At 38.6% G+C, this 23603-nt stretch overlaps 3 protein-coding genes across 11 annotated transcripts; all 3 read left to right on the top strand.

Moving 5' to 3' along the window:
• The first annotated feature begins 3558 nt into the window (after positions 1 to 3558).
• On the top strand, positions 3559 to 15240 carry ppardb (peroxisome proliferator-activated receptor delta b). Of its 8 annotated transcripts, none has more exons than XM_079638227.1 (9): positions 3559 to 3999; positions 9122 to 9237; positions 9340 to 9745; positions 10971 to 11122; positions 11628 to 11766; positions 11917 to 12116; positions 12314 to 12517; positions 12917 to 13160; positions 13345 to 15239. In XM_079638227.1, exons 3-9 carry the CDS (start codon positions 9394 to 9396, stop codon positions 13590 to 13592), a joined length of 1539 nt encoding a protein of 512 aa, XP_079494353.1. In that variant the 5' UTR covers positions 3559 to 3999; positions 9122 to 9237; positions 9340 to 9393; the 3' UTR covers positions 13593 to 15239. The 8 variants fall into 8 exon arrangements, with proteins under 8 accessions (XP_079494353.1, XP_079494351.1, XP_079494352.1 ...); XM_079638225.1 differs by having other exon boundaries at positions 3572 to 3999; positions 9126 to 9237; XM_079638221.1 differs by having other exon boundaries at positions 3593 to 3999; positions 9126 to 9237; positions 11917 to 12134; positions 13345 to 15240.
• Positions 15241 to 15899: 659 nt separating this feature from the next.
• mkrn4 (makorin, ring finger protein, 4) lies at positions 15900 to 19260 on the top strand. Of its 2 annotated transcripts, none has more exons than XM_079637750.1 (8): positions 15900 to 15976; positions 16815 to 16946; positions 17029 to 17309; positions 17392 to 17495; positions 17614 to 17843; positions 17938 to 18048; positions 18138 to 18255; positions 18339 to 19260. In XM_079637750.1, the coding sequence occupies exons 1-8, from the start codon at positions 15921 to 15923 to the stop codon at positions 18456 to 18458; spliced, it is 1152 nt and encodes a 383-aa protein (XP_079493876.1). In that variant the 5' UTR covers positions 15900 to 15920; the 3' UTR covers positions 18459 to 19260. The 2 variants fall into 2 exon arrangements, with proteins under 2 accessions (XP_079493876.1, XP_079493877.1); XM_079637751.1 differs by lacking the exon at positions 15900 to 15976 and adding an exon at positions 16187 to 16393 and having other exon boundaries at positions 18339 to 19094.
• A 46-nt stretch (positions 19261 to 19306) lies between these two features.
• Positions 19307 to 23259, top strand: fance (FA complementation group E). The gene is made up of 10 exons (XM_079638825.1): positions 19307 to 19731; positions 19939 to 20500; positions 21032 to 21076; positions 21155 to 21211; positions 21307 to 21450; positions 21882 to 22005; positions 22122 to 22197; positions 22358 to 22424; positions 22501 to 22626; positions 22850 to 23259. The coding sequence occupies exons 1-10, from the start codon at positions 19529 to 19531 to the stop codon at positions 22949 to 22951; spliced, it is 1506 nt and encodes a 501-aa protein (XP_079494951.1). The 5' UTR covers positions 19307 to 19528; the 3' UTR covers positions 22952 to 23259.
• Positions 23260 to 23603: the final 344 nt, after the last annotated feature.

Here is a 23603-nt window from a genome sequence, read left to right as displayed (position 1 = left end):
AAACACAAAGCCAATCAGTTTAGCGATGTGTGTTCAGGAGACGGGACTCAGAAGTGCTAGTAGGGCCCCTCATGCACTAAATGTGTATTTTGTCCGTTTTGACCATAGATTGCCCCACCCTGTTAATAGGCTTGTTTGAGATGCGCCTTGCCTCGCCTGAAATGTATGCGAGAGTAGGCGGCTGCAGTGAGGGGAGGAGTGAAAAAAGTGCAGGCAAGCCGGACAGATCTCTCTTCTTGTAATGGATCAGACACCTACGAGATCAAACGCGGATATCACGGGATTCACGCTCGTGCACGGTGTTGCTAATAAACTGGATGTAATTTAAGTTCTGTTGCTTTTATAAGAAAATATATATAATGAACAAAACACTCAAAGTTCTTGTTATTTAATTACATACCAAAGACATGTTTATCAATATTGTTTTACTTTAATTACATATGACAACAATCAAATAACCCATTTAGAGATCACACTGTCAGAGAGTTTGGGAATACTCACACATATGCAATAATGATGTGATCATTGCAGCTGGCCCACCTTTACAGGTACTCTGCCCTGCCCCATTTGTGAGCCAGTGGTATTGCTCTCTCCTCTCCTTCTCTCCTCCTTCCAAGCACCATCCTTGTCCCTGGGCCAGCTCAAGGCTTGGCAACATCTCTCAACACTACAAGAGTTTGGTGGCTACTGGTCATCAGATGGGCACCCCCCTTCCTTGGTGTTTCGTCGATTTAAGCCCATAACACCTCGGGAGGGCTCGACAGCAGATCCACCGTCTTGGATCTACCCCTGCTGACCACCACCCAACTCTATGCCGTTTTTAGTCCTTCAACAGGTTTGCTCTGCCACCGCACCTGCTGTTTCCGACTGTTCAGTGACATTGCCTATCAGCCGTTTCCTGGCCATCCCTTCAATCCCCAACAATCCAAGTGTTCTCCAGAGCGACTGTCCAGCAAAACCTCTGCAGCCGACCTCTACTGGTAGATTCCAGGCCTTCCATCCTTTTTGCTGGCTCTCGAGGATAAGGCTTTGATATTTTTTGAGCTTACGCTCATGTGCCTCCTCCATCCTCTCTTCCCAGGGTACTGTTAACTCTATGAGCACCACCTGCTTGGTACCTCTAGACCAGAGTACAATATCTGGTCTGAGGCTAGTGAGTGCTATCTCCTTTGGGAATTTGAGCTGCTTCTTCAGGTCTGCCTGCATCTCCCAGTCATTTGCTGAGGCCAGGACCCCTCTGCTCCTCCATACCGCTGCAGTGCTCTCTCCTGTCTTGACAAAATGGATAAAGTGGTGCCCATCAGAAAGTTGTTTACGATTCTTCCTTGCCTGTTCCACACCATCCGCCAACCGAGACAGGATCTTTTCGTGACGCCACTGGAATTTCCCGTCTGCCAAACTTGACCGGCATGCTGAAAGGACGTGCTCAAGATTGGCTGTCTTTCCACACAGCGTGCAGCTGGGGTTCTCTGCATGCCATCCCCCAAATGTGGAGGTTTGATGGAGTAGGCAGGACAGCGTAGACAAAACACATCAATAACTTTATCCGACATCCTTCCATGGTCCAGATGTCCTGCCACGTCAGGGCCCTTTCTCGCACGCCCTCCCACCTTGTCCAACTGCCCTGTTTTTCATGCCAACAGCCTTGACATGCCGGGTTTCCTCCTCTGCTTTACGGACCTCCCTCTGCACCATGCCGCGACGTTCTTTTGGGTCAGCTTTTTTCCAGCTTGTTCTGGTGGAGCAACCCAGTCCGAACCTGCCCAGAGCTACTGTCACAACGATGTCAGCGTGATGCAGTCGATCCTCAGCCTCCGTCAGTGCTCTGCTGGCTGACTATTTACGACCTGTCCTGACCACAATACCTGCTTGGCGTACTCTTTCGTCCTTGCTGTCTCGCAGCATCATGGCCTGGCGTGTCTTTGTCGCTTTATACTCCTCGACCACAGCTTGCTGCCTGTGCTATACAAGCCAATGGAGCAGAAGCTTCTTGGGACGCCGAGCCACCTCCTCAAATAGGTGTTAATCTTCCTCTCTAATCCCTCGACGGTAGAGACGGGTACCTCATAAACAAGCAGAGGCCAGAGCATCCTAGGAAGTACTCCGTGTTGGTAACCCCAGGCCTTATACTTGCCGGGTAGGCCGTTCTTCCCTAGGGATGTCATCCAGGTATCTACTTGGATAATCATCTCCCTCACACTCTGCTTATCATTGAGGTCTGCCCTGTACCATTTCCCCAAGCTCTTCACCGGTCTCTCTTGGACCGTTGGGATGATGGTATCTTTGATCCTGAAGCGGAACCTTGTACCTGGTACATTATGTTCGTTTTTACATATCTTACCACATCTGCAGACCCGGGATAAATCGTTTACCTGTTCCATAGCATAATTTATACACATAAAAACATGAAATCAGAGTTTTAAATTCAAACATTTCAAAAGAGAACAATACATCACGGTTGTTTAAACCAATGAGCATTAAGCTGTGTCGTCAGCAAGTCGTTTCCCATCGTGCTTTTGATCAGCGCAGTCGGTAGAGAGCAACTGTGCTCGACTGCAGAATCCGACACGTGCGGCTTGCGCTCGCGAGAGTGTTTTTTTACATACGTCAGCATGACATCAGAGCAAGGCGGACCGCACTCGGACACATTTCTAACCGGCATGCATCTCGCGCTGATCACCGGTGACCGATTTCTGCGCAGATTTTGCTCATCTCAAACAAGCCAGTGACCATAGTACAATGTTTACCTGTTGCCGAGCCACACCTTCACGCAGTGATTGACAGGGCGGGGCGGGCACGTGATCGGCTCAGAATGCATTTTCAAATTGCACATTGAATTTTGCTACATTCATTGCGGGACACTTAAGGGAAATGCAATCGCAAGTGTCTTAACTGTGAGTGTAAATGCAATTAAGAAAAAATAACATTTAAATTACAATTTTGCTACAGTTTTTGCTTGAACATGTTCAACATATCTAATAATTTCTGTAATACATTTTAATTTTGCAACTTATAAAGCATTAAAATATGTATTCAATTTACAAATTAAAATTAGTGTATGAAATGGCAAATGTAAATTATATAATTGAATTTTCATTTTCATTTTGCACCAAACGATGCTCAAATTTATGGGGAAATTAAATTTTAAATACAGAAATGCATTCATTGCCATTTTATATATTGCACTGTCATTTTGCATATTACATTTCAAATTGAATATTGCTACCTATAAGCTTCTATAGGATTAGGTCATACGTCAAAGGAAAATTTGTTGCACTCAAGCTGAAAAATCGTTTAGAGGTGGATTTTTCTCATAGACAGTAGGCTAGGCCTATATAAAAGATTTTTCTACACGTATTTAGTTTAATATTTTTTTTTAGTTTTAATTACACTTTAAATACTTTTGTACTAAATGTTAGTTGTCAAAAGAGTTCGATTATTTGATTTCCTCCTTATTGGTTAATGGTTAGTGACCTCATAGACTACTTTGGGCCGACGAGCGACTCCTGCAGGCATCTTTTCTACACGCATCTTTTCTAGTTCCTTTATTTCTGTCATCCCTGACAACCGAGTAATCAAAGTGAATGGAGTTACTAGACCAGATTGAGCAAAAGTGTAGGAATAACAGCGCGATGATCATAGCTCTATCCGTATTCTGATTTGATTTTAGAAGAATGGATATAACAGAAATATGAAAGGAAAACGCCTGTTATTTTAATCTTAACCCTATTTAATCGTAATTGTTTGACCAGGAGAAAGCGTGTACAACAAAATAAAAAACTATACAAAAACATGTTAGCTTTAAGCTAGCTAGTGCTAACCTCAGACTAGCATGTGTGTGGAATAAGAGACACTGGGACACAGTGATGACAAAACTGATGTAAACCGACGGACTATGGGCTCATTTGAGTCTCAAAACAACTTAACTTCACGTAAGAAGATTATATTTATATTTGATCGACCGTTGGGAAACTTCGAACCTGGCCCGTAAACACCAAGGTAAACCAAAACAGCTAGTTAGCCAAAACTCGCTGTTTTTCTTAAATAAAGTGTCGAGTGTACTTTATCTGATTAACGTTACTAGCAAATTATATGTGTCCACATCAGAATAAATGTATGTTAGCTAGTTTATGTCACCGTTTTGAAGTCATGATTTTGTCAGCTAGGCAGATTCTGTCAGGCTGTATCTGCTAGATGTTTAGCTAACGTTATTTTGTATTATGTCAACACACATTTGTTAAAGTTAATCAGCAGTGGGTTTCATGTAATTCACTGTTTCTTGATTATTTTGAATTTCTCCGCGTATATTATACATGTAAGCTTTGCTGCCTAGGTCAAGCGTTGTTCATATGAACTTAAATTAGATTTAACCCGCTAACTATTAACATACAGTAAGCCCAGGAATGCATTAGTCAGCACATGCTACAAAGAAAATGTTTTCATTTTTTTTATTTTACTAAAACGTTTTTGGTTGCAAATATAAAAAAAAATGGTGACTGGCAAATTAAAGGTATTATCATTGGAAAATTAACAATTGCTTTTAAGAGTACGGTTTTCTGAATAAAAACTGACACCATCACTTTTAAGAGATTAATAGAAGTTTTGAGGAAGCTTAGTTGCATTGCTAAATGTTTATTATACTACATAGAATAATTGAAAATGTAGTTTTTTTTTATTATTTGAAAGGGTTTTTGTAGAAGTGTGAGCTTGTGTACACAGAACACAAACTGCATACTTTCACTCTGATTACAAAGTTACAGTTTTAACAATATAGATAAATATCTACTGTCTGGTCATGGTCAGCAGTTGTTTTGTACAAGTATATATTGTCATAATGCATTTTTTTTTTTTTTTACTGTCCTTTAAGACTCCACAGGTAAATAGAATAAACTAATAGATATCACCATGCATCTTCAGTTGATTAATCACAGAACAAGACAATTGTTTTGTATTGTACGTTTTCTTGAAATGTTGTCTATGCAATAATTGCCATACATTTTCTGAACAGAAGTCTGAACATTGGATAAAGCGAAGTTCAAAATGCGTTTAAATTTGTTAGAATAATAATGTTTTTTGCATAGGGGACTTTAACTCTTTTTATCACACATAAAATCAGAAAATACTGTCAGGGAAAAAAAATGTTCACCATGTTTTTAGGAATAAAGTGAGTGATGTATAAATCAGGACGAATGATAAAAAACCTTCTGAATATAAATGTTGAGACTACTGGGTCAGTGAATTGAAATCAACAGATGCAAATTGATAAAGTGTAATAAAATAAATACACTTAAATGTGTATTTTAAATATTTTCTTTCCACTAGTCTAAGCAAAATAGTCCAACATCTGAAAATTTAGCAGTGCATGGAAAAAAAAAACAATTTGGTTTTGCTTGTAGTGTCTTCCCTTAAAAACGAAGCAGTTGAGAGATCCAGAGGCTGGTATGCGTGTCTGTCATAACCTCCGCTCACTGACTCATTTAGTTCCTCTGTGTGGGTCGCCACTTGTTTGCAACCTTGGTACAATGCAGATAAGCTGAAAACCAGAACGACGGGTTGCTGACAAGTCTGAACACTGTCTCAAAGCATTTCTGATCGCTTTATTAACTGTGCATCTTTATAAGTTAACGTAAAGCCTGCTCTTATATGGTGGTGCCGTTTTTCCATGTTACCCAGTGTCGTTCAATAACAACTGGGATATCTTATTTAATTGCTTTGTCTTTGTTAGGGGCTAGTCACATCGATGGGGCCACTGCGTAATCCTCTTGTCAGAATCCACGGATTACAGTCTGTTTGGTAGTGGTTGGTTTCCATCCTCCGTATGACCCTCACATCTGTTATCATAGTCTTCCTTGCTGAGTGCTAGACATGTACGTGACCCCATTCATCCGAAGTCGAATAGCTTTGTCCCTCATGTCATTCCAAACCTGTATGACTGACTTTCTTCTGTGGGGAGTTTAATTTGTCCATACAATGAAAGTCAATGGGGTTCAATGTTATTTGGACAATTTTTTTGTGTTTCCCAGAAGGTTTGGAATGAGATGAGGGTGAGTAAATGTTGACAGGGCTTTCATTTTAAGACATTATATTACTTTATTACCAGAAGCAACACAGAAGTATATCTTGACCTTTGTATTGACTGATTTTTCTATTCTGTTTGCTCATGCAAATAGGCCTAGGTCTTTCTCCATTGATACACCATTCTCGTTCGGTCACTTGATTATATACCTTTTGAATTTGAACAACCAACTTTTTTTGCGAGCTCTTTTTATATTTATCATAACATCTTCCCACAGGAGCTTTCTTTGCAAGGTTATCTTATCTTTTTAAGTAAACAACCTAGCAGAGTCTCATAATGGATTTATCACCTCTCACTCTATAGACTAAATATACCACAGACCTGTAATTGCTGACTGCACAGTTTGCGACTGCGTCTGACTGCTTCAAAAAGATAAAGGTCATGTAATCGGAAGTGGTGAATGAATGAAAGGCCAGGTAGTTTAGACAAAAGCTACTTTCTTATTTTCCACGTTTGTGGATTAACTTTTCCTGAAAAGGTTTGAGCCAGCCTTAAAACAGTAACCGTAACCGCCCACTTTTTCAGTGGCCTTGTTTATGCATTTTCCCATGATTTTTTTTTCCCCATAGGCATTTAAAAAAGCTCAATGCCATGAACCAAACCAACCAACACTGAGATAACAGATTAAAACTTAGATTTGAAGCACAAAATATTTAAAGGTACTGGTAATTACGCTTGTGATAAAGAAGCAGAATCAAGTCTTTTATGAGGATATGAACTACTCATCCCAGGAAGCACTGCATTTATTTATATATATATATATAATCATATAAGCTGCAATTCAAAAGTAAGGTTTAAAAAAAAAAAAATAAAGTTATTGAATGTGTCTTATGCTCACCATGGCTGCGTATTTGATCAAAAACGTGTTAAAAACGCGTTGTGAAATTGTTTTGCAATTAAAAAATTTCAAATGTATTCCTGTGATGGCAAATCTGAATTTTCAACATCATTACTCCAGTCTTCAGTGTCACGTGATCCTTCAGAAATCATTCTAATATTCTGATTTGGTCATTAGAACATTTCTTATTATTATCAATGTTAATATTTTATATTTCTGCTTAATATTTTTGTGTAGACTGACCCCAAACTTTGGAACGGTAGTGTGTCACCATATGACATCAGCTTCTGATTGGTGGATCTCATGTGTGTGTGTGTTTGTTTGTTTTGTTTATTGTTAAAAAAATCAATATCTCTGCGGCGGAAAATTAATGAGATTTGTACTTCCAGACTAGAACCCTACTTTTGCAGTTTATGTTTCGAAATATCAGACCCTGCAATCAGATTTAAAGCAGCACTAGGTTACTTTTCTTTTTTTTGCTCTCGGGGTCCCCCTACAGTTGGGAAACAGTATTGTCCTCTACTACTGTCGTAAACTCTGTCATACATGCACGTGCATTTGTTGACAACCATGATAGCCCTGAACACTGTAGGAGGAGTTCACATGCAGGTGTTCTGCTTGCGTCGCGTGTGAAATGTCTTCATCCAGGTACAGTGGCATATATTTCAGGCAGCATGTCATGATATGAATATAATTTCATGTTTTTTTTTTTTTTTTTCAAACGACAATCGCGATGCTCACGTTTACAAGCCAGCGTCATTATAGTAGCCTAGTCTATTGGTTACCGTTTTACTGAATCTATATGATACTTCAATGCAATGTTTGAGTGGTAGATATAATAACCATATATCGTCAATATTATAATATCAAGCTACCATAGATGAATCTGAAAATTTTACAAATCGATTTGCATTATAGCTTGTTTATTTGTTTACAAATAAACAAATATCACAGACATGTTAGGTATCCTAAAATATTATTTTGTACATCTTATATATTTACTTGCAAGAATGTAGCCCCTATCAAACTTGTACACGCCGTTTAGACATAGGCTTTCATTTGATATTTGAAAGTCCGCATCGGTCGAGCATGCCACCTTTGATTTGTGAAAATACATTCAGATTATTATTATTTTTTGGGGTCTGAGTCTGAGTTGTATAGTATTTTCTTTGACACTGGTGGCTCATCCGACTTTGTTGTGTTATCCTCATAGACAGTGGTTATCCTCCTCGTCCGTCTCTCCCCCCATTTCACACAATAGATGTAAATAGACAGTTTTTAAAAAGCTAGCTAGCAACTAAACTCACACTGTATCATCTTGGATGTGTGTTGATGCGCGCGCGCGACCGACCGACAGCACAGGCAGTTGCTAGGCGATAAGTTGAGCTTCTAATCAAATAAAAGTAAACGCCTGGCATTGGCTAATCCACTGTTTTACCCGTTTTTACCATGGTTTTTACCCGTTTACGGACACAGGATTGGATGTACTGTACACAACTATGAAGAAAACACAGTAGCGGTAGACGGAAACGGTTTAATTTGAAACCAGGAAATTCTACTTTAGAAGTATATTTTCAACAAAAAAACGGGACAATTCGTGTCCCGGGAAAGAATATGAATTTTCTGGGACTGTCGCTCAAAAAAGAGAATAATCCCTGGAAAACATCGGGCACCCCTCCTCCTTCAGCTCACGCCAGCGAGGAAACGCTAGCCCAATGTTGATCCTCGTTCTGCCTTTAATACGATCACTTTCTCGTTTCCTCTTGTTGCTTTCCAACGACAAAACCTTTGCTTTCTTGCTTTTCTGTCTGCTTCGGCTATGACTATAACATTTGGCAAACAAACGCTAGTTTGGCTCGCACGTCCGACTTTAAGGAAGTGGGGGTGGTGGTGGAAGTGACGTATATGCCGTAAAGCAGTCGAATTTTGTAGTTCTCTTTGTTCGCCGGTTACTACCCGAAACCCGAAGTTTAAAAGTACGATTAAAAACGCTACAGACCCCGTCGGGCTATGGCAGACGTGTCATTCAACCTATTGCAAGTCAATGTACCATCACAAGAGACTTGGAAATATATTATTAAGGTTGAAAAGTAACCTAGTGCTGCTTTAAAGAAACAAATTGGGTTTATCCAGTCAGTGTGAACAAAGCCTTGATGTGCTTGATATTGATGCTGTCATTCATTTTTGTCTTTAATTTTATTTTTGAGTCAGCAGAGAGGTGATGGGGGTTGGGTGGAGTCAGGCAATGACACTAGCAGTATTGGATCTCGGGTCAAACTCAGGTCACCTGCACAATCTCTGGAGCATGTGCACTACACACTAGGTCACTTCTCCAACTGTGATGGTCTTATTCTGATACGGTGTTGTTGTATAGAGGCACTGTTGCAATAATTGACCTCCCTTTTCCTGTCTTTTGTCTTTGCAGAGGCAATGTCACTTGATGGATGGTTATGAGATTTAGCAGCCAGACGGGAGAACCATGGATAAGGTTGAGCAACCTACCTCAGAAATGAAATGTGACGGCCCAGTAGATGGAGTCACGAAGGGCCAGGCGTCTCCACGGACAGACTTGAAGTCTGTCCCGATTCTTGAAGAGACGATATGGAAGGCAGTCCGGGAGGGTAAGTCTGCATCCTCGGACTGTGGAGGGATGTCAGACCTACAGGAGCCGGGCTCAGCTTCGGGTGAGGAGGTCGAAGGCAGCGAGACGTCAGATGCCATAGGATTAGCGGTCTCGCCCGGCAGCAAGGGATCATGGGGGGCGAATTTACAGAATGGAGACGGAACGCCGCAGGAGAGTCCTCAACAGAATAGTGACACTTCTGTAACAGGTAAAAACCCATCTTGTGGGTTTGCTGTAAATGGCTCTTTTATTGTTTTGTTTCATCTGACCATAGAACACAGTCCTGACTCCTGTTGAGGATGGATTTTCTTGAAACCCTCTAAATAAAACAACTTGTGGGGATGTAGGTGCTGTTAGATATTTTTGGAGGCTTTCTGACCCCAAGACTCAACTATTCTCTGCAATTCTCTAGCTGAGATCCTTGGAGAGTCTTTGGCCTCTCGAACTATTGTGTATTAAGACAATAATATAGACACGCGTCCTCTTTCAGGCAGATTTGTAATATCTCAATTTGCTACTGTCTTTTTTTTGGTAAAGCTGTGCATCAGAACCATGTTCTTTGGTTTTATTTCCTTCAATTTCAATCATTTTACTTCAACGAAAGGTTAGTTTTTGTGAATTGCTTGAATGTAAAATCAAAGGATAAACAATGCAGATTTATTTCCATAGCCATCTTTGCTCATATTTACCAAGGGTGCTGATAATTCTGACCACGACTGGATATTCATGTTGTAGCGACAATGACCTTCTTGTCACTTAGAGGTGTTGTAGGATTATTTCTGATGTGTGAGATCCAAACAAGACGCTTCCAGTCCAGTACTGCATTTATCCCTTTATTTGTCACAGTTCCGATGCCAAAACACATTCTAATCCACAAGTTTGGATGTCCACAATCCTGACACAGTCAAAAATGGTTTTCTTCCCTCATTAGTTACACTTGACTTCATTTACTCTCTGGCTACCTTTTAAACCCAGTGTCCAACAGTGGAATTACAAGAAATTATAAATAGAGCATAATGGCTCTTACACATGTATTAATTGTATATTTAATATATATTTTTTAATACTTTTACATTATACACAATATATTTTTATGATTTAGATTCTTTACTTGGTTTCATCCTTGATTGAAACTCAACAAAGAAAAATTAATAGGAGAATAAAATCAATAGAAGTACTTAAAACATTTTAAATGCAGTTTTATCTATAAAATGCCATAATATCATGATTTGTGATGTATAAAATATGGTATAGAATTGTTTTTCTTCCTTGCATTTAGACAATTTGACAATTTATGTCAGATTATACAATAATGAATAGTTAATGTTTTATAGTTTAAAATGTATGTTTTCTTCATAAAACATATACTTTTGTAGTGCTCTCATAAGAGATGTTTTAAGTAGTTTCTCTCTGTTTCTCTCTCACTTTTATAGATCCATTACAGGCACCCTCTCTCTCGTTGTCAGACCAGTTACGGCTGGGTCGAGATGACCCCAGTAATTTGGGCCTGAACGTTGAGTGCCGCATATGTGGAGATAAAGCCTCAGGATTTCATTATGGAGTTCATGCTTGTGAAGGCTGCAAGGTAATTTTTCTGAAATTTTGCAACTACTGCAGTCCAGGTTTTTCACAAACCGTGGGCGCATTTATGGCCTAAAATAGACCATCTATTATAAACCAACATTAAAGGTACCGTAAGCGATACTACCTGACATATATTACTGAAATAGATATCCTGAGAAATAACACCTGTCTCTGTGACAGCCCAAGGTTCTGTAAACAGCCAATACAATTTTTGAAATCCAAAATTTAGAAATCCAGTCTGCATGATGTGAATTCACTGACATGACTTAGACTTAGAGGGAGGCAGGGTGTGTGTTTGAAGGGATGAGCCGTCTAATTGAAGTCTAAAATCTATCATCTTTAATAAAAAAACACTCTGTTTCTTTACCTTGTATGTAAATTAATGTAAATGTAAATGTACCTTAAGTCACTGGGCTTCCTAATGCTTTTCCATGGTGAAATATTTCAGTGATCCAAGCACATGTGTGCCTTGCTGTTTTTCAGTGAGTCATCTTTTTTTTTTTAAGGGTTTTTTCAGACGCACCATTCGTATGAAGCTGGAGTATGAGCGTTGTGAGCGTGCCTGTAAAGTCCTGAAAAAGAGCCGGAACAAATGCCAGTACTGTCGCTTCCAGAAGTGCCTGGCATTGGGCATGTCCCACGATGGTGAGAAGCTGCTCATTTGTACTGCTCGTTTTACATTCACTTAAAAAGTACAAACCGCTTATTAATAGTCATGCTCAGCAATTACTATTTTGGTGTACATAAATGGCTTTTTGAATATATGCTGAGCTTGTTTTTGTTTCTTTGTCTCAGCAATCAGGTACGGACGTATGCCAGAGGCGGAGAAGAAGAAGCTAGTGGCAGGGCTCCTCGCCGGGGAGAACCTGAAAAGCTCTAGTGGGGCTGACCTCAAAACACTGGCTAAGCACGTCAACACAGCCTACCTGAAAAACCTCAACATGACCAAGAAGAAAGCACGAAGCATCCTCACGGGCAAGACGAGCTGCACAGCGGTATGCACTCAGCTTTTAGTAAGATGCCACCAACATTCTCCGTTTATTTTAGCATTGATGCCCTGATATTAAAATTCTGACAATAAGCCAATATTTATTTTGATGTTATTGTTGTTTTTGAATTGTCATTGTTATTTGTTTTTGTATTTTACACAAAAAGCATTTTTAACGCATTTGTGTTCTCATTTCATCTCCAGCCTTTTGTGATCCATGATATGGACTCACTGTGGCAGGCTGAAAACGGGCTGGTCTGGAACCAGCTTAACGGAGCACCACCCAACAAAGAGATTGGGGTCCATGTCTTCTACCGCTGCCAGTGCACCACAGTGGAAACTGTGCGAGAGCTAACCGAGTTTGCCAAAAACATCCCTGGCTTTGTGGATCTTTTCCTAAATGATCAGGTGAGAACCATCCATGTTACCTATTTAACTTATAATTGGTTAAATCTTTTGTTTAAAGACTAGGACGTATTATGCAATACTCACTTGTTTTTGAACATAATTATGTCTGCATTGTGTACACATCCACCCAATTGTAAAAATCCATCAACTCAGTTTGTTATTTTATATTATGGCGAGCCTTAAATTTTTTAATGTGAAACACTGATTTATAATAGGCTTACCATAGTGAATCAGGACAAGACAAATACACAGAAGTAAGATTTTGAAGAAGGATTGATGTTTATTTTTTTAAAGTCACATATTGTACCTTTTAAGTATTAACCCATACTCTTCCACTAAATTCGTCTCACACCTTTTCAGGTAACTGTTACTATTTAGCTAACTCTGGTTCTCTTTCAGGTAACACTGTTAAAATATGGAGTCCATGAGTCCATATTTGCGATGCTCCCATCTCTCATGAACAAAGACGGGCTGCTGGTGGCCAATGGGAAGGGCTTCGTGACGAGAGAGTTCCTGCGTAGTCTACGCAAACCTTTCAGTGAGATCATGGAGCCCAAGTTTGAGTTTGCGGTGAAATTCAATGCCCTGGAGCTGGATGACAGTGACCTGGCTCTGTTTGTGGCAGCCATCATACTGTGCGGAGGTAAGGCCATGCTGTTCGATTGATCAGCATGTTTTCTTGTCCTTTGTTGTTATTTATACAATTTACATCCACATCTGAATTTGTTATGGGGTAATGTCAGTGAAATGAAAACACAACAAAGAGATCTAAAGCTTGTTTATAATAACAGAAAATGGTAGCTAAAAAGGGTCTTTCTTTGCTCTAGATCGTCCTGGGCTGATGAACGTGAAGCAGGTAGAACAGATTCAGGACGGTGTCCTGCAAGCTCTGGACCAACATCTTCAGGTGCACCACCCTGACTCTTCTCATCTCTTCCCCAAACTGCTCCAGAAGATGGCCGACCTCAGACAGCTGGTCACAGAGAACGCCCAGCTGGTTCAGATGATCAAAAAGACTGAATCTGAGACCTCCCTTCACCCGCTTTTACAGGAGATCTATAAAGACATGTACTGAGCTCACAGACTCACGGACCTGACAAGAGAATGCTCTTCAACTTCCCTCCTGAATGGAGAGAGTGCACACACCTTTATGGCACTACGGTGCCATTTTTTTTTAATGAATTTTTGTAAAGGACTTTTACAAATACTGACTTTGAATACTGACATTTTCTCTGATTTTGTGGAGTGTTTTTTATTTAAACTCAAATCTGTTCTTATAGGCCTATACAGGACGCAGAACATCGTCATTGTTTACTACTACTATTAGCATCATGTTATTCTTTGTGTGCTTGATGAGGGCTAACACCTTTAGAAGTTGTCTTTTCCATTATGGTTTTGATTTGCAAGTACATTTAAGTGATATCTAGTATGTTTCTTTAAGGAATTCAGAGCGCAATCAAGCTCTTGAAATGCCACTTACTGTATGCGTTTAACTTTGTAGGGCTTTTATTTTTGTGATAGTTCTTGTCCACCTGCTTCTGTTTGATTTGGCGCTTTTAGTACTAAAGTAAAAGGTACTCCACACAACTGTACAGCAGTCAGGTATATTGTTTTGGAATTATGTTACTTCGTTGAGGATGTTGTTTTCAGCGTCAGCTGCTACAAATATATATTGGTATTGAAACTGAAGACAAATCTATGTTTAATAATTCACTTTAATTCTTTGGGATAAACCTACAACAGTGTGATCATTTCGGTTGTATGAAAGGAAATGTTTTTTTCACTTTGTTCATCATATACATGTATGGAGAATTAAGTGCTGATCCCTTTGTTAAGCACCGGTACCTTGATGGTACTTATATTTTTGCATACTGTCTAGTAACGGTCGTATTTCTTTGGTCATATTTACTGAATTGAGACACGACTTCAATTATCTTTACTTTCTCCTTGATACACAGTTGTATTAAATTAGGTCTTCCATTAATATGTTGATTGAAAATGTTTTATGATTATATATTGTGTGATTGAAAACAAACAAGCAGGCTGTGGTTACATTAAGACTAAAACATTATGGTCAAATTGGTTTATTGTACTCATAAACTTACATTTATTCTCTAAATCAGTTGCATTAATTAGTTAATGATCATGTCGTGAGAGTTATATGTACATTGCAAATGAATGGTTTTATTGAGTCAGTTTGAGGAAAACTTGTGTTGTATACTTTATTGAAGTTGGACGCTTATGAGTCTAGAACAGGTCCTTTCGCAAACAATGCTGAATAATTTGAGTTCAGTGTACACATGTTAAAAAAGCAGTTTTAATGTTAAATTACATTAATTGGCAGTAATATGATGTGCAACACATCTGCCGTTTCACATCCAGAAGTATCTCAGAAATATCTGAAATTGTATCTAATGGCTGAAATTAGCTTTTCTGATCTGTTTATTCAAGATGGAACTTGATGTCAGAGATGTATTGTCATGTAGAAACCTGTTACTGTGAAACTAGAGCACAATAATATGAAACATTTTTCCCCCTTTCTTATTCTTAAAATACATTTTGTCACCCAGTTTCACACCAGACATCGGCCAATATCTGTCTACCTTTCTGGTCTGATCTGTCTAAGAAATGTCTTGCTTCATTAACAAGATCAGACATAATGCACATGTGTTATGGTTTGTGGAATATTATTTTGGATCAAAGTAAAACAATTCCAGACATCACTAAGTTTCTTGTGATTTATGCAAAGCTCCAGATATAATCCAATATTTCGCTAGCGTTTTGCAGTCATAATCAAATATTAGTATTAGTTTAATCTTTAATTTATGGATTACCAAACTATTTAAAATGTGTAAATAATTATACATTTTAATAAGAAACAATTGGTGTCAATGAATAATCATTTAATTAGAGACCAAATGTCCCATTTTATTCGGTACAATCTCATATTTCAGGATTTAATTTCAAGGCATCATAACGAATCGTTCTTTTCTGATTTTTTTTTTTAATTAATCGATTCAACCACTTCATAAACAGGTTTGAACTAAATAGTGGTCTCACACTGAATGATTCGGACTGAATCGGTACTTGCGGTACTCGAGTGATATTGAACTGAGAACCGACTTAGAGCTGAGATAGATATTATATAAAAACAATAGGCTATTATACCCATTATGAAAGTTAATAGAAAAAAAGTATCTCGTGCGTGATGTCGCTGAATTGACTTTATGAACCCTTGCTGTTTAAAATAATAATTTACCGGAATTGATTTGGACCATCACTAAGCATCACGTTTGAGATGCGTCCCTGTCCATCACACGTCCAAATGGAAAGGCCCCGCCCAACAATTATAAAAGTGTGTATGTCATTAGCTATTCATCAGACAAAGAGGGACAGGCGCAAGATGGAAAGGGACGCACAATCATCCAAGGGCTCAGGAAACAACAGTACAGTTTGTAGGTCGGTATGTTCATCAGCCGCAAATATTTGCACTAGTGTGCAGATCAGTGGTATGGTACAGTAGCTACCACCAAGCAAACAATTAGGATAAAAAATATATAATTTTTTTTTTGTTAATGCTAATTTAAATTTAAATGAATTCTGAGATCAAGTCTCATTTGTTTAGATGTCAGCTGGCGAAGTCGTTTTTTTTTTTTTTTTCTTCCATAGAAAATACACAGACGTCCCTGGTTGGCCAGCGCGCGTTCTGCGTGACGTGGGTCTCCTGCGCTTCACTCTCGCCAACTCTTCTATCCGTTTACTCGCTCCGACAACTGAATAAATCAAGTTTTTGTTGGCTTTAAAAATGGATCGGTATCGCATACCTTATAGACACTCGAGAAAAGACAGCTCAAATGTGGAAAGAGAAGTTTGCAGGTAGTTTTGTGATTTAGACTGGATGAAAAGTTCGTTTTTAGCTCCGATCATCTGTTTGAAAGAGTGACTTTTCCTGCTTTAACGTTTCTCGGCGCTGATGTTTACATCCGGTTAAGGCAGCGAGCGACTTAACTTCTAGTAGAAAGAAGTTCTGTTACAACAAACTATTACAAATATACATTTGTACTGACACGTAGGAGGAAAAAGGCCGTTGTAAGATTTGTTAGTTAATGTACTGAACGTGTAAAGACCAACAGTTTTGAGTTTACGTTTAGTGCCGTAGTCAATAACAACACGAACGATCGAGGGCTCAAAACGACTCTATTGTTTCCCTTTTTGCTTTTTTAATTAAATGTTGCAGATTTTCGAGAATTTGTGAAACACATGTGCTGCATTTGTCAACAAATGTTGTGTTTTGCAGGCAGTTCATCAATGGATCTTGTCGCTATGGTCCGAGCTGTTACTATCTCCACGAGTTTCCTGCAGTACCGTCATTCCAGGTTCATTGTAGGTACTTCCAGAAAGGTGGCTGCTGGTTTGGTGATCGATGCAGGTAAGCAGCCAGCTGGCCTTTTTCAACATCATATACTGTATATAATAACTGCAGGATACAAGTTTCATCCTTCAAATTTCAGGTATCTCCATGTTCCGCAAGGGGGTGAGGGCTCTTCAGGGAGCAGCAGACGTGGTTCAGCTCCTGCCGTTTTCCCCTCTGCACTGGCGGGCCGTTCTCTGGCTTACCGCCGAGGATCTGAGCCCTTTCTTCCTCCTCAAGGAGCCTACAGCCTGAATCGGAGGGGTTCTGAGCCCCTGGTCACAAGTATGAGCGCGCTGCAGCAGAATTTTGAACGCTTGACCACAGGAATTGCTGAGGAGGAAGAGTACGGGGCTGTGGAGGATGTACCTCACCGGCAGGGTATTACTGTTTATTCAGGTTTTTCTTTGCAACTGCACAACACATTTTCCTTGTATGGTTTTAATTATGTTGTCCTCTTCAGATGCATCGAGACCGCTGCAACAAAGCGGCACTGCACACTCCAGTTCTTCACATAACAGCTCAGCTGCCTTTGTTCCTGGTGCAGCACCTGCTGAAGTCCAAAAAGTAATCATATCTAAAGCTAAAACACCGGTCACAAAGCCGATGCATTTCCTGGAGCTCGTTGCCTATGCTTTTTGGGGTTTCGCCAGCCTGGGTTTAATGAAGTGTTATTGGATTATAGGTGACCAGTTCAACTTTGCCAGAGAGACCAGATCAGGGCGGTGCTGCAGTTTCAATGGAGCAGCGACATTCAGGGGATGTGGCTTGTGGCATCTGCATGGACAAGATTTCTGAGAAGACCACCGCTCAGGAACGGCGTTATGGTATCCTACCCAACTGCAATCATGCTTTCTGCATCAGCTGCATCGTTACCTGGAGAAAAACGAAGGACTTCCAGGAGGATGTCATCAAGTTAGTCTCACTCCCATTCTCCCTTATTCTTGTATGAATATGTAGATTAACTAAATGTTTAATTGTGTGTATATATATATATATTTTTTAACAGGGGCTGCCCACAATGCAGAGTGAAATCCTCCTTTTACATTCCTAGCAAGCACTGGGTCTGTGATGGGGCGGAAAAGGCATCGTTGATAGCCTCTTTCAAAGAAAGAAGCAGGTTAGTTTGGTTCACATTCATGCCGTCAAGTCTTCTGTAATGGTTTATTTGACCCTTTACATTGATTCTGGAATTCTGTTTATCTCTAGCAAATTAAAGTGCACTTTCTTCATGCGTCATGGATGCTGCCCCTTTAAAACGGAGTGTATCTACAGTCATGACATGCCGCCTAATCACATACACCGTCGCAGGCGCTCAACACCCAGGGTAATTGTATTTTTATTTTATTTATGGAAATATGTTTGACGTGCTATATTGAACATCAGTTAGTCATTTTATTCTGTTTTTAGGACACAGCTGATATGTTGGAGGATTTGGGGATTGATGGCCTCCAAATTTGGAGCTACATTTTTGCCCTTACTCTGTTGGATGAAGACGATGATGACTTTCTGGATTTTCTTGATGACTAAGGACCTTCTAGAGTCATGTATATGTTGGCTCAGCCTTGAGTGAGCGTTGCTTATCTTCTGCACTGAAATGTAATTGTCCCTTTTTAGGGTTGGTTTCACTTTAGCTACCCCCTACATGTTTGGCTAATTGTTTAGCCGTGTAGACTTAGTATGTGTGTTTCTGTATGAGTGTGAAAGTCTTTTGCCTTTAGTTTAAGGAGGTTGGTGAAAAAGTTTGAATGCTCAGATCTCATATTGAGTCTCTATCTTCAGGTTTAGTTGGAGAAGCGACTATGGCAAAAAAGTTGAGGAAAAAAAGTTAAAATTGAAAGCATGGTCACTTATTTCAGCTAGCTTTTTCACTTGTTGATCTAATACTTCATCTGTGCTGCTTCCAGATTTCCGCACCCTCTTTGTTTGATACCTTTTTGTATGAAATCAGATTTTAATATTTTGTGTACTTCCTAGTTTATATTATTGCCAGTATTCTTCCAAACACTAAGTGTGCAACCTGTCAGCAGGCTTTTGATGTACTGTTCTCTTCAGCAGTGTTAACAGGTTATACCAAGACTTGATGTCGTATTTTATGACTTTTAGTACATGTTTGTATTCATTCAAAGAAAAGTGAAAATAAAAAATTGTTCCACTGTTTGCCTCACTTGATCCTCTCTTTTCTTTTGTGTGTGCTGCCAGTCATGTAGCAACAAATGCTTTGAGGAAGGTGTGAGGACACATTAGACTGGTTTTAACCTGTGTTCTAACAATTCATTTTAAACGGTTTAAGATTGTGCACCGTGACAAATGGTAATGGTTTTGCTTTCAGAATTTCCCGAGAGGGATGATTTATTGTAATTCACCTCCGAACCTACAGGTGTCACCAGTGTGCAATAAGCGCTTGTTTAGAGCCACAAAGAACTCATTCGAAACATTTTACACATTAGTGCTTACATGAGCTTTCAGGAGTTTTATGACCCACCATTGTTTAAAACTAGTGTGTACCATATGTTTCTGCTGTAACTGGGACAGCTACGACTTCAGTTTTAAAAATGATAGTAGCAAGCTTCGTCGGTGACGTGTGATTAAGTCCAGTGATGGATCTGAAATCTCTGATGCAGCGTTTTGACGGACGGTCCAGGTTGTTGGTTCACGCTCTGCATTTAGGAGCAGCCGGGGCGAATAATGCGCAGACAGTTTTCAATAAACAGCGCAGATGTGATCCAGATTTCACCCTCACTCCGTTTTTACAGACTTTGTGCCAACAGGAAGCATGTGTGCGCGAGGACGCTCTCGTTCTGTAAGTAGACTGCCATAAACTGTCGGCTCGACTGTTGTTATGCTGTCATAAATATGTCAAGATCAAAAAATAACGTGCTTTTCCACTTTCTGTAAATAAATGCTCAAAATCAAAATGTTCACTTATAAAAAAAAATGTGCACAATATACATTTTCACTTGTCAACAAGAGTTGATACAATCGTGTTTTTTTTTCGTTTGTTTTACAGGAAACCTTTGGTGTGCTTGTTTTCTGAAGGCTTTCAGCGAAATCTGCTGTGCTTTCTGCATCTGATTCACTCCGGACTTCCTAAAGACAGTGTTCTCCATCTGCTTCACTGTCTGACTCGGGATGACAGGGAAAATCAGTGGGCTTGTGCCTTAATCAAGCAGCTCCAAAGAGATATTGAGGGCACTAGAAAAGGGACCCTCCTCACCTCAAACTGTACTGAGACACTAGAGAGTCTCTGTGCGAGATTCAGAAATGCTAATGCAAAGGGAAGATGGGGCTCTTGTGTTGAGGGGCTTATAACAGAGGGTAAAGAGACAGACGTGTCCGTTTTATATCAGAAAAAAAGGAAAAGTGACAACATGGATCATGATGGAGATGCCCAGGAAGATCCTCAAAGTAAAAGGGTAAAGGTGGATTTCTCTCCAAGTAAAGAAGAGAGGTTGAGTGAAGAGGAGGAACATAAAATGGGAACAACCCAGCAGAACCAGAGTGCTGCCTCTGTATCACAGGCTCATTCTGATCTGTTGGGGTCTTCAAAAAACCTGCCAGACAACATGAAGGTAAAGTGGAATTCAGTGCAGTTAAACTGATTTTTCATTTAAAGTACATAAAAATACACCATTAAAAGTTCAGTTATTATTAAAATCTCGGTAACGCTTTACAATAAGGTCTCATTTGTTAACATTAATTAATCCACCAACTAACATGAACTAACACTGAGCAAAATGTTGTTACAGCATTTATTAACTTTTATTAGTGTTAGTTAAAAATGTTCATGTTAGTTCAAAGTGCATTAACTAACGTTAACAGATAAAACATAAATTTAAAATTTTTAGTACATTTTGTAAAGTTTATATTGACTAATCTTAGTAAATGTTGTAGAAGACGTATTGTTCATTTTTAGTTCACGTTAACTAATATAGTTAAGTAATGTTAACAAATGAATCCTTATTGTAAACTGTTACCATAATCTGCTAATGCATAAACCTCTGGAAAGTTGCTGTGCTTCAGGATAAAAAAAAAAGATGGATTCATGTTCTTGTGTCAGAATTTATGGATGAATTTCTAACATTTTACATTCCATTTTTTAGGCTGCCATTCCTGTGATTAAAGAATTACTGGATCCAGAGTCATTGGTAAGAAACATTTGTTTTATGCAAATATAACTGCTATAAATCATCCCATTTATATAATTCCTATTTTTTACTTCACAGTGGGATGAGAGCTCTCTCTCCGCTCTGAAAGTATTCCATGAATGTGACCCCAATGAGGTTTGTGATGTTTCAGTTGAAAATGAAATGCTTTTCATTTCATAGTTACTCCATAAATGTTTCCATCGGTATGAATGAGTTGTATCTGATCACAGGTGGAGTTATTGTGCTCACTCCTGTGTTTGTCTGAAGCATCTGAACAGAGTTTACCTCAGTTCTGTAGCTGCCTGTTGGAGCTTTCTCCAGACCTCAGTCACAGCACTGCTTCTGCGGTGATCACACACCTGCTGCTCCACAAGGTCAGTACCTTCATTGTCATAGCAGGTAAAAGATCTTACAATGATTTTCAACAGGTGAGTACTATATACACATCAATATTTTTGTGATATCTGTGTGTGTGTGTGCGCGTGCGTGCGTGCGTGCGTTTGGTAAAAAATGTTTTATGAATAAATGAAAATTAATACTTTTAGTCAGCAAGCATGCATTAAATTGATCATAAGTGACTTTTACATTGTCACAAACAATTTTGATACATTAAATTATCTTACCCCCAAAACTTTGGTTGTTTTGTTTTCCTTTTATGGTTCATACAAAAATATAGTAATAATAATATAATTTGTATGAGTTATGATAAATAAATAAAGAAGAAGTCATATTGATACTTTAATATTTTATCATTTCCAGAATAAAAGCTCAGTCGCACTTATATTTATGTATTTCTCTGTCTCAGATTGTGTCCCTTGCAGAATCTGCCTCTCGTTGTTTGGTAACAGTCGTAACGTCTCTTTGCACTCGTTATCCCAGACCGACCTGCCAGGCGCTGATAGAGCCAATTTTACGGAAGGGACAAACTGGTATGAATATGTTTTTTGTTTTGTTTTTACCTGCATATCAAAGTTAGCATGCATTTTGTTTGTATTTACCATACATTATCATACCAATTTACATATTTATTTTATGTTCTCTTTAGGAAGCGCCCAGGCAGAGTTACTCTGTAGACTTGTGGTGGACTGCCTTGAGCCACATCACAGACTTCTTGTGTTTCGGTCAGTCTGAATCTTACAGTTTAACTGTCAGAGAGAAATGAGCCTGGGAAATTGCTGGAATATATATATCATGTTTGAGTAACTTAACAGGTTGACAGAGTTTTACTAACCATATAAATTTTACTAACCATATAAATTTACTAACATATTCAAATCTTAGGACAACACTTGGAGTGTCCTGGGATGAGGGTGTGTTATCAGTCATCCATGCATTGCTGGATTCAAAGGTACTTCAGAAATCTCTTTTGAATCTTAAAAGATGGTTTAGTCCTATGTTAATGGTTTCTGTTGTAATGCTCACAGCTTGATCTGAGTGAAGAGGATTTCTCTCTCTTCACCGACCAGCTTTGCAGACAGTCTTTACATTTTAGTAAATCTATGAAGTTTGCCAAGATGTTGCTGAGTGTCTTGACCAAATATCAGTCACATGTAAGTATAACTGTAATAAAAAAAACACCTGACCATAGCCTTCAACCACAATATTTTTAGGAATAATTGTATGGTCCTTAGCATCATTAATACTAAGAAACCTAATTATTCTCCATACAGGAGGCATATGATAGTAATTAATAAACATCACAACACTAAATATCTACATGTTAAAAAAAAATGTTTTAAAGTTTTTTTGTTTTGTTTTGTTTTTTCATTTCAGGTGAATCCTTCAGGCCACCATACACTTTCCAGTTGCCTGTCTTTCAATGAAACCTTCCTCAAGAAATCATTGCAGGCTGCATTAAAACGGATTTCTCTTTGAAACATATTATTCTCATTTTAAATGACACTTGAGTTTCTGTTGATCTGATTGTGTTATTTTGTAAATATATTTGGTATATGTAATAAAAACGTATACATACTGTATAGTTGTATTAAAACTATAAAGTTGTATTATTTTTGTGGATGAAAATATAGATTTGCATCAATCTTTAATCATCAAATTATTAATTAAACTTCATATTTTCAATTAAATCTGAATATGTATTATTTAAATGCTTTGTATCTACTGGACACATTTGAATGATTACAGATAAATTATTGTGATATATGTTTAATATAATATCTATGAAAATATATTTGTTTCCATCATACTAATTTTAGTACATTTATTGTTATTGTAAATGGCGAACAAACTCATTTGTCATCATATTTTCAATTAAATCTGAATATGTATTATTTAAATGCTTTGTATCTACTGGACACATTTGAATGATTACAGATAAATTATTGTGATATATGTTTAATATAATATCTATGAAAATATATTTGTTTCCATCATACTAATTTTAGTACATTTATTGTTATTGTAAATGGCGAACAAACTCATTTGACACTGTACAAAATAATAGTTTGTGAAATGTACTATTGTACACTTTTTATCTTATGGTTACGTTTTATGGCCACAACAATCA

The sequence above is a fragment of the Phoxinus phoxinus genome (assembly GCF_949152265.1).
Source record: "Phoxinus phoxinus genome assembly, chromosome: 15".
Taxonomy (NCBI): domain Eukaryota; kingdom Metazoa; phylum Chordata; class Actinopteri; order Cypriniformes; family Leuciscidae; genus Phoxinus; species Phoxinus phoxinus.
Note: the sequence above shows the minus strand (reverse complement) of the source record. Positions and strands in the feature narration are given on the sequence as shown.